Raw genomic sequence first — 9,381 nt, forward strand, 5'->3', positions numbered from 1 at the left:
CATGCCAGTCTTATGCACACCCCTTCAAGTAAAGTGTTACCTATATTTTTTTATCATTATTATTTTCTTCCATTTTTAATACCAGCAGTATAACAGCAGTTACAGTTCAATAAACAATATCTAGTAGCTTACGTTTCAGACAAAAATAACTTATTTTATAGTCTATACACTTTTAATGCGAGACCAACCTTCCGACTAAAAACTATAGCCTACTATTCTGAGTAGCAATCAATTAATTTACACTGCCGGTCGAAAGTTTGGAATTTTTAAGTTTAGATTTTATTTTTATTTAAAGTTTTTGAAGTCTTTTATATGATCACCAAGGCAGCAGTAATCTGCTTAAAATACAGTAAAACATTAATATTGTGAAATATTATTACAATTTAAAATAGTTGATTTCTATTTGAATATATTGTAGAATGTAATTTATTCCTGTGATGTAAAGCTGGATTTTCAGCATCATTACTCCAGTCTTCAGTGTCACATGATCCTTCAGAAATCATAATAATATGCTGATCAAGAGGCATTTATTATTATTATCAATGTTGGAAACAGTTGAGCTGCTTCATATTTTTGTGGAAAAGTTTAGGATACTTTGATGAATCGAAAGTTCACTGAACAGCATTTTATTGTAATAGAAATCTTTTGCAACATTATACATTTCTTTACTGTGACTTTTGATCAAGTCTGCTGATTACAAGATTAAATTTGTTCTTTTTTAATGTTACACTACTATTCATAAGTTTGGAGTGAGGTTAAAAAAAAAGAAGAAAAAAAAAGTATACTCGTGTTCCGGAAGGACAAATTTATAATGTTGCAAAAGATTTCTATTCCAGTAAAATGATGTTCAGTGAACTTTCAAATTCATCAATCATGTCAAAAATACATCACAAAAATATGAAGCAGCAAAAACTGTTCAACATTGATCATTATTAATAACATTATTGCAGAAACATTATTAACAATTAAACATCAATAAAATTTAAGCAGTTAATAAGCATATTAGAATGATTTCTGAAGGTTCATTGATGCTGAAAATTCGTCGTTTGCTGCCACCTAGTGGAAAACAAAGTGGATTAAAAAAAAATAATAATAATTTCCAAGACTTTAAATCAGCATCTTTTATTTTCAAAACAGCCTGCTTCTCCATAGGCTATAAAAAATAAACAGAATCTTTCAAAATCAGTGGCGTGCAGGAGAATGCATCTAGTCCTGTGACAGGCTTCACATACTGGGCTTCGACTGGACTCAGTTATCCAACTACAGACAAATCAATCAATGGAACTGTTCTTTGAACCACTAGACAGAACAAGTTCTCCGTCATTTCATTATAAAACCCACATTTGGCAATATCACAATTTACAAGTGATTTCCCCAGAATGAAGACTTCAAATCCATACCGTTCAGTGACAAACCACAGGCTGGGAAAGAATAAAAAAATAGATGCAGGTCACTCCCAATATAGTGGATGTAGCTACAATCAGGCCCAATATACTGCTGTGCAAACGCAAAACACAACTGCCTTCCCCCCCCCATCATATTTAAGAACAAAATCAAGTTTCTTTGACTATGATTTTTCCTGTAACAGATTGGCTCAACTATCTCCCAGTGCTTCGAATATAAAAACTGAACAAAATTCAACCCAAAAATCCTTCGAAGCCATTTTCTCAGTTCCAGTGTTGAAGTTCCTGTGTTTTGTGGTTAGGGCAGAGTGAAGTGGTCAACACTGAACGAGGTAACCAGGCTACATAGTTCTATAACAGGTCCAAAATACCGAAATAACACATTTGAGTATTATTTTTATATTGAGATATTGTTACGCTGAAATATGAATTATAGAGAAACATCTACCCACACCTGCACATTACTGATCAGCAAAACTTAATGCATTACAAAATACTTATTTAAATTAAACCACTTGAAAAGCATCTTTGAAAGCTTCATTTTTGCATTGGTGCAACATTCAAGAGATAATTCACCCAAAAATGGAAATTCTGATATTTACTCACCCTCATGTCATTCTAAACCTGTATGAGTTTCTCCAGTGCACAAAAGATGATATTTTGAAAGACATAGTTAAACAAACTGTTTCTATTCCCATTGTCTTACATTGTTTTTTTTTTTGTCTTTTTTTACAACATACAACAAAAGCCACTGGGAACCGAAACTGTTTGGTTACCAACAATCTGAGGGCGAATACATGACAAAATTTTAATTTTTGGGTGAACTGAAAGGGGAAAAAAAATCAAGTTTAACAGACATACCTCGTCTTTAACATTCAAAAATTGGAAATAGATAAGAATAAGGAACAAAGGCAAAGACTAAAAAAGATGTGCGATATAGCAACTCTGAACAATGCAGACAGAGTACAGGAAACTGAACATTTGATCAGAATGGAAAATATGAAAATTCAAGCAAGTCTTTGAAGTTGAAATTAGCAGATGATCAGCCGCCTCTCTTAGGAAACTTTATTACATTTTACTTTTAAGGTCCATCAAAATATGTAATATAAAATTATTTAAAAAGTGTATTTCAAACTGAGCTGACTGAACAGCTTCTGATGTCAATTAAAAAGGTTGAAGAGATCAATGAAAATCTTAAACTGACCATCTACGTTTATATGTGATTTTAGAGAGGCATAAAATCTGATACACTTTAGACTGAAACAAACAGTCGTCACATAAATTACAGCATAAATATGAACAAACTGATTAAAAAAAAAGGTCCGATGTGCCGTTTTTACCAGTTTTTTTCCTCTCGGAAAGCAAAATGGTTCAGCGACAGGGCTTGATACAGCAGAAGCCCAGTTTGGCTCAGAAAATAGGTTCACCGTGAACCCAGAAAACTAGAGGAGTGCATCAGATGGGTGTGTTGGGCAGGTGACCGTTCGAGTTGTTCAGCATGCTGTTGCTCAGTGTGATGGGAGATTTGCCGTTATGTGCCTGACCATTGTGGGACTGTCCGTTAGGAGCTTGTCCGTTCTGCTTTTCCAAACGAGGCGAGTTTCCTCTGAGAGACTCTCTCTCCTGGGGCGTCGCACTTCCGCCCTTCTCGGTGTCCCTGCGAGAGGAAGGAGTTTGCGGGACCGTCCTGCTACGACAAAGATGCCTGAATCTGTTAAGAGCGATGGTTAGCAAGGCGCTGACGCACAGAGCTAACAGAATGGACACCACTACAAGCTCCTGAAAGTAGCTGGGCTTGTCCGCTTGCTGGAGGTTTTCACCAGGCTCGGTCATTCGGGAGTCTTCCTTTTCCGTGCCAAGCAAGGGAGTAAAGTTCCTGCTTTTTCGAGTGGTGGCCACCGGCGAGTCTTTGAGTGTGACTGTAGGATGCACTTCGTCTGGTTTAGGCCTCGGCTCTGTTTGTTCAGGTGTTATGAGTCTGGTAGTGGAGACGGGGGTTTTAATTCCCGCCTCGGTGGACGGGGTGCTGTATGGGCGGTTCGGGGTGGCTGGGAGGATGGTGGGGTTGCTCTTCTGTTTGACGTGGTAGACGACCAGTGTTTGGCTGTAGCCGTTCTCCACAGCCTGGCACAGGTAGTGTCCCAGGGTGGACGGGGTCGCCACAAAGCTGAGGCTGCCGTCGTCCGACTGAATGTAGATTTTGGGCGGGAGTTGGCTGTTGAGACGCTCCCAGTGGCGTTTGGCGAGGTGTGATGCTCCCGGACACTGCAGGTGCACTACTTCGTTTAGAGACACGGACACCACTTCACCTGGAGGACACACAGCTGAGGAGGTCAGGGGTCAAGGGTCAGCATACACACCACACCACGACAACAACACAGATAAACCAGTACTATGTTCAGCACATCAATAAGTACTAAACAAGGCTTGAAATGCTGGATGAATTTTCCAAAATAAAAGTCAGCACAGGAGGTGCTTATCTTTCTGAAAATATTTCATGTTCACCTCATTTTTGCAACTGTTACATCCCTGTTACCTTTACCTAGGACATGACTAAACAGTTTAAATTTGTGCGATTATTTTCTAGAAATACGCTAAACACAATACAACACACGAAAATTACAATTAAATGAAAACATAAAAAATTAAGTAGAAAAAGAAGTATTAACATTTATAAGCACAATAGAATGGGCAACAAGTGTTGGGGGAAATGCATGTGAGTTATGTAATCTGACTAGTAAAGTAACACATTACTTTTACAACAAAATATCTGAGCGAGTTTTTTCAAATGAGTAACGCCAGTTACTCTGTTTTCCATTTATTCACCGACAGCTCTCCTGTCCCCATGTTTAGAGAAATCGGGAGTAAGTGCAGAGGTGCTTCCTTCAGACTGAGGCTTATTAATTTCACTTTTGGTGTGAAAGGGCCTTTACAGTTGCCAAAAATATAACCTTTGGGTTCTTTGTAGGGATGCACGATATTGGATTTTTGCCGATATCCAATATACCGATATTTTCTAACTCATTTTGGCCGATACCCATACTGATACCGATATATTTCCTTTTGTTTGGAAACAACACCAAGTCTCTCCTGTGCAGAAATTATAAGCAAAATATTTTTAATTTTGGTTAGTTTTTAACAAGAACTTATTTGTTAGAATTAAATAAACAATAATGAAGGTTTTTTTGACAGTACATTGAAGCTTTGAAAATAATTATAAATAAACTATATATCAATCGCTGAATTTTTTCCCCCCAGAAAGATGCAGTGTTAACCCTAACATTTTATTTTAAGATTTAGCATTTGTAGATGGTCTAAAGCAAAAGAGTAGTAAAAATTCTGAAAATCTTTTAGAGCTTATGATTTGTTTAAAAAATAAAACATATGACACATTAATGAATAAATCAGTACATATAAAATTATTTAATTTACAAGTGCCATGTTTGTGATTTTTTTTCATGCAAGCTATAGCTTCTGACCTTTAAATTAAAACATACTCATTATTTTATGACATCAATTACTGCTTTATTTAATCAGAAACACAGTCTAAATGTTATTTGTGTAGGCTATTTTACTTTTAATTTAATTAAAAGTAGGCCAACAGCGCCCCCTACAGATTAAAACTCCTTACAGAACGGGGCGTTAGGACCCGGGGGAGGCTGTCACTGCTGCACGTGCTATTACTGTTGACACCATCATACACCAAAGGCATCATTCTGTACTTGCTTTCACAGATTAAATGCAGCGATCCAAAAGAGTGAATCTAATCATCATTCAGACAAAACTTTGCTTCAAAAATGAGTCACAATACTGATGTGATCTAATCGCTAGCACACCCTGAGCACATGTGAGTTAACGTATTCTTCTTATCGGCAAGACATATCGGCATAATTTTTCATATCGGGCCGATGCCGATATTTACATTTAAAGCCATTATCGGCCGATTCCGATATCAGTCCGATAATATCGTGCATCTCTAGTTCTTTGTTATTAAAAACAAATGAGCAAACCTAGCTCAGGTGACAAAAAGAAATGCATCACATTACTTTCTATAAAAAGTAACTAAGTAACACAATTAGTGACTTTTTTATGGAGTAACGCAATATTGTAATGCATTACTTTTAAAAGTAACTTTCCCCAACACAAATTTAATGTTGGTTTGCACTTTCTGATATATTTTATTTACCATAATTATTTTTTTTATCATTTTAACAATAAAAGGGTTAAACACTAAAACCTGCTTGAAAATTAAAATAATGCTGTAGATGCCACAAGTTCATGAAATGAACTTTTTTTTAATAATGGAAAAATTATGCAGCAACAGGGTTCTGTATAAAATGTGTGACGTTGCTAAATATTAAATTTTTGGTTATTCATTTTTTTTTCTAAAATGAAGGAGATATTTAATCAGATTGTGCCAACAGCTGTATGATGTTATTGTTGTTAATTATTGAATGCAGGATGGGAGGTGGGAAAGGTCAAAAGTTTGTAGAAAGTGCCATAAACAGTACTGAACACACTCAAAGATCTAGTAAGAATGAGACAAACGATAATATGTCAGGGACTTCTATTGAGCTGGCAGAGTATAAGATTTGCAAATGCAATTAATTAATTATCATATATGATGATTTTAATTATACATGATTAAAAACTATTACTACACATAGATTATTACACAGAAATTATACATGAGACTTGTGGATTAGAAATCATTTATACATTGATGCCTAAACATTATATACATGAACTGTACTCACTTGAAGGGGTTCGGGACTGGCCGGAGCGTGACCTGGGGGTCACATATGTACACTGCGCTGACACATTCCCCTCATCTACATCCTGGACACTGTGAAGAGTAGTGAAAAAAGACATTAAAAACAGTTTGGAATGCACACAGTTTTCTGATGTAACCTAATGAGTGCGAATGCTGAAATCTGGAATACAAGCAATACAATTCATACAAATGAAACCAAGCTCATATTTGACATTTAGTATTATTTAGGTATGAATACGTTTGGCTGTGATGATACTTACAGATGGTCGTGACTGTGTATGTCTGTGCAGAGCTTCATCACAGGGTCCCAGCCACAGAAGGGGTCTCTGGCTAAAACACACTCAGCACAGCTCAAGTAGTAAGAACAGTTGGACATGGGCACGGAAACGACTCCTTCTGAAGAGCCTATCAGCACTGCACCCTGGGACAGAGACACATTTATACTCAACTTTTTCTTGCTCAGCACAATAAACTTGCAGATTCATGAGTAAATTAAATCACTATGTGAGGATGAAGCTGTAACTAGATGCACTTATTATATTATGTTATAGATGTTCATTTCAAAAGAAACAGTTCACAGGCATACAGCATATAGCTCTGTGCTTTCACTGTTGATGGCCTTCTATAGCTATGCCAATCTAAGATTCTTAGCATGAGGCTACTCTGGGGTCATTCCTTAGCTTCTAAACAAAGGTCTAAGCAAATAAACACCACACTAGAAAACCTCTTGCAGATCAAATTCAATTTCTGAGGAAAAGTGACTGCTCAGGTCAATAAACCCAGGCCTGCAGACTACAGCTTGTGGGTCAGTAACACACAATCCATTTGAACACTTTGCACAGTTTCCGTTTCTTTATTAAAAACTGAATAAAGACACAGTGTCTAAATGTCTGTCATGAGGAGCTGGCCTGTAATTGGCTGAGCAGTGTGATGGGAGTGGTCTAACACACCATCTGTGTCTCACCAGTCACCTGATATTTAAACCAAAAGTTAACATTAGCACCAAAGCGGTCATAACCAAGGAACCTGATTTAATGTCTCAGATTAAGATATTGTGAATATAGTGACTTTGTGATTGTGTCAGAGTGTGAAATGGATTAAATACAGACACACACAGATGCTTGTTCTCGCAAGTGATGGTACCTTTGAGACTGACAGCAGGAGGTTTTTGACCGGCTGAGGTTGATGAAACACTTGGATCTCCTCAATGATGTGAGCTCCGTTCTCCAAGAGCACAGCTTTGTGCAGGAAGCCCGACTCTACAGGGAACACAGTAAAGGTGATATAAGGGGAAAACATCCATGAGGGGATAATTCTAAGAAACCTTACAAAAAACTGTACATACAATAATATTTTGGAAAATGTAATGTTTTCTTTGTCTAGTTTGCCAAACAACCAATGCACTTCATTTTAGGAGTATAGCTATTACTCCTATTGCAACTGCCATTAGTTCTCTCTAGCACATTTTACTCTTATCATTAGCTCTTATGGTGTTTAGGAACAATTTTCTTTTTTTAGGTTCGATATGAAATAATATCTTTAGTATAGGGACCAATTGTCACTATTAACTATTTGCTATTATTAACATATTGGCTGTTTATTAGTACTTATAAAGCACATATTCTGCTTGACCATATTCTACATCCCTAATCCTACCCAATACCTAAACGTAACTACCTTACTACTGTACTAACTTAAATATATCTATAAATATTTTTAATTATTCAATATTTTTTAGTTTCTTAATTTGAATTTAAAATGTAATAATTTGTTTTTATTACCTTTTTAATATTTCTATTTAGCTTAAAATAATGTAGCAACTTAGTTTCTGAGGCAACAATTCTAATTATTATTGAAGTTTTTCGAATTTTAGTTTGATCAAATATTTATATTTTATTTTAATTGCTGAAAAAAAATTCAGCAAGTAGTAGTTAACAAAACTGTGTGCAAGTAATTTAGTGTGGAACAGTCCCTTCAGGTTTCATTTAGCTTTGTCCTGAAATACCAAGCACCATGATACTTCATGATACTATTATTTAATAATACAACTACATTTCCACTATCAGTAGAACTGTTAATTGTGATGCTGACAGTGAGGCGCCAGTATTTACCCGTGAGCAGGTAAAGCAGAGTGTAATCTCTGCCGCGTGCTCCACGGACTCTCTGAACTGCGATGTTGCTGTAGCTCTTATCAGGTGACACCAGTGTCAGGCCCTGAATGACCGGTCGAACACTTTTATCAGCCAGGAAGTTGTCCTTAACAAAGCGCAGAGTGTTGTCCGACGCATTATGGAGGCCACACTGCAGAGATAAACAGCAGAAATTTGAATAGTTAGATTTAAGTGCATAAGAAAACAGAACCAGAGAATCAGAGAATATCGTGTCAAAAATACAACATGAACAGTAATAATCTTAAAATCTTAAATGACTGTTTTTTAAAAAAATGTTTTATGTAATTTACTCCTGTGATGCGAAGACTGATTTTTCAGAATCAGTCTTCAGTCTCACGATCCTTCAGAAATCATTCTAATATGCTGATTTGCTTCTATATTTGAGAAGTCACTTTTGATCAATTTAATGCATCCTTGCTGAATAAATGTATTAATTTCTGACTTTTGAGCAGTATATAATACAATAAGTGTCCTCTCAGGACGCTTTCATGACACTAACCTCTCCAGGGTTTGCCATTTGCTCCTGTACCCGTGTGCTCCATTTTAAAGTGTCCCGATTCAGAACCTTGTAACGTCCTGTAAACACCTTTTTAATGTCTTTGAGGCTGAAAGCACACACGGCTGAGCGACCCAAGTTGACTTGCCTAAAAAAAAAGAAAAACAAAAAGAAAACCGTTTTTTTAAAAAGCAAAACAGCTAATTATAAAATAAATCCTCACCAGTTACTTTCATAGTAATTATTTGAAGCATGTTTCCTCACCACTGAGAAGTGAAAATCCCATAGAATAGAGTTTGGTCCTCAGATGCGCCCTCTGGTGGCGTAAGGCTGACAATGTCCTGCGAGTCAAAATAAAAAAATTAATTACACTTACAATACAATTTTCCAAAAGATAGCTTTGGTCATTAAAGGTAGTTGTTATCACGCTGATATATGTTCAATTGTTCGTTTTTGTGATAAGTTTGATTTTAGCTAGTAGTTTGATGCTATAAAAACGGGGCGTGTCGTTATGGTTGTTTGGGTCTGCGGGGGTTT

General features: G+C 36.4%; 1 protein-coding gene across 1 annotated transcript in view; it reads right to left on the bottom strand.

Annotated features, from left to right (window-relative positions):
• Window positions 1-1,527: 1,527 nt before the first annotated feature.
• LOC107672813 (semaphorin-4A-like) overlaps window positions 1,528-9,381 on the bottom strand; it is a 51,860-nt gene continuing 44,006 nt past the window's right edge. Inside the window, exons 7-13 of the mRNA XM_016466181.1 lie at window positions 9,109-9,185; window positions 8,848-8,992; window positions 8,289-8,478; window positions 7,321-7,436; window positions 6,438-6,598; window positions 6,161-6,249; window positions 1,528-3,712 (exon numbers count right to left, since the gene is read on the bottom strand). Coding sequence (XP_016321667.1) covers window positions 2,859-3,712; window positions 6,161-6,249; window positions 6,438-6,598; window positions 7,321-7,436; window positions 8,289-8,478; window positions 8,848-8,992; window positions 9,109-9,185 — 1,632 coding nt within the window. The 3' untranslated portion in view covers window positions 1,528-2,858. The remainder of the gene's footprint in view (window positions 3,713-6,160; window positions 6,250-6,437; window positions 6,599-7,320; window positions 7,437-8,288; window positions 8,479-8,847; window positions 8,993-9,108; window positions 9,186-9,381) is intronic.

Source organism: Sinocyclocheilus anshuiensis, unplaced genomic scaffold, assembly GCF_001515605.1.
Source record: "Sinocyclocheilus anshuiensis isolate Anshui unplaced genomic scaffold, SAMN03320099.WGS_v1.1 scaffold132, whole genome shotgun sequence".
Lineage (NCBI taxonomy): Eukaryota > Metazoa > Chordata > Actinopteri > Cypriniformes > Cyprinidae > Sinocyclocheilus > Sinocyclocheilus anshuiensis.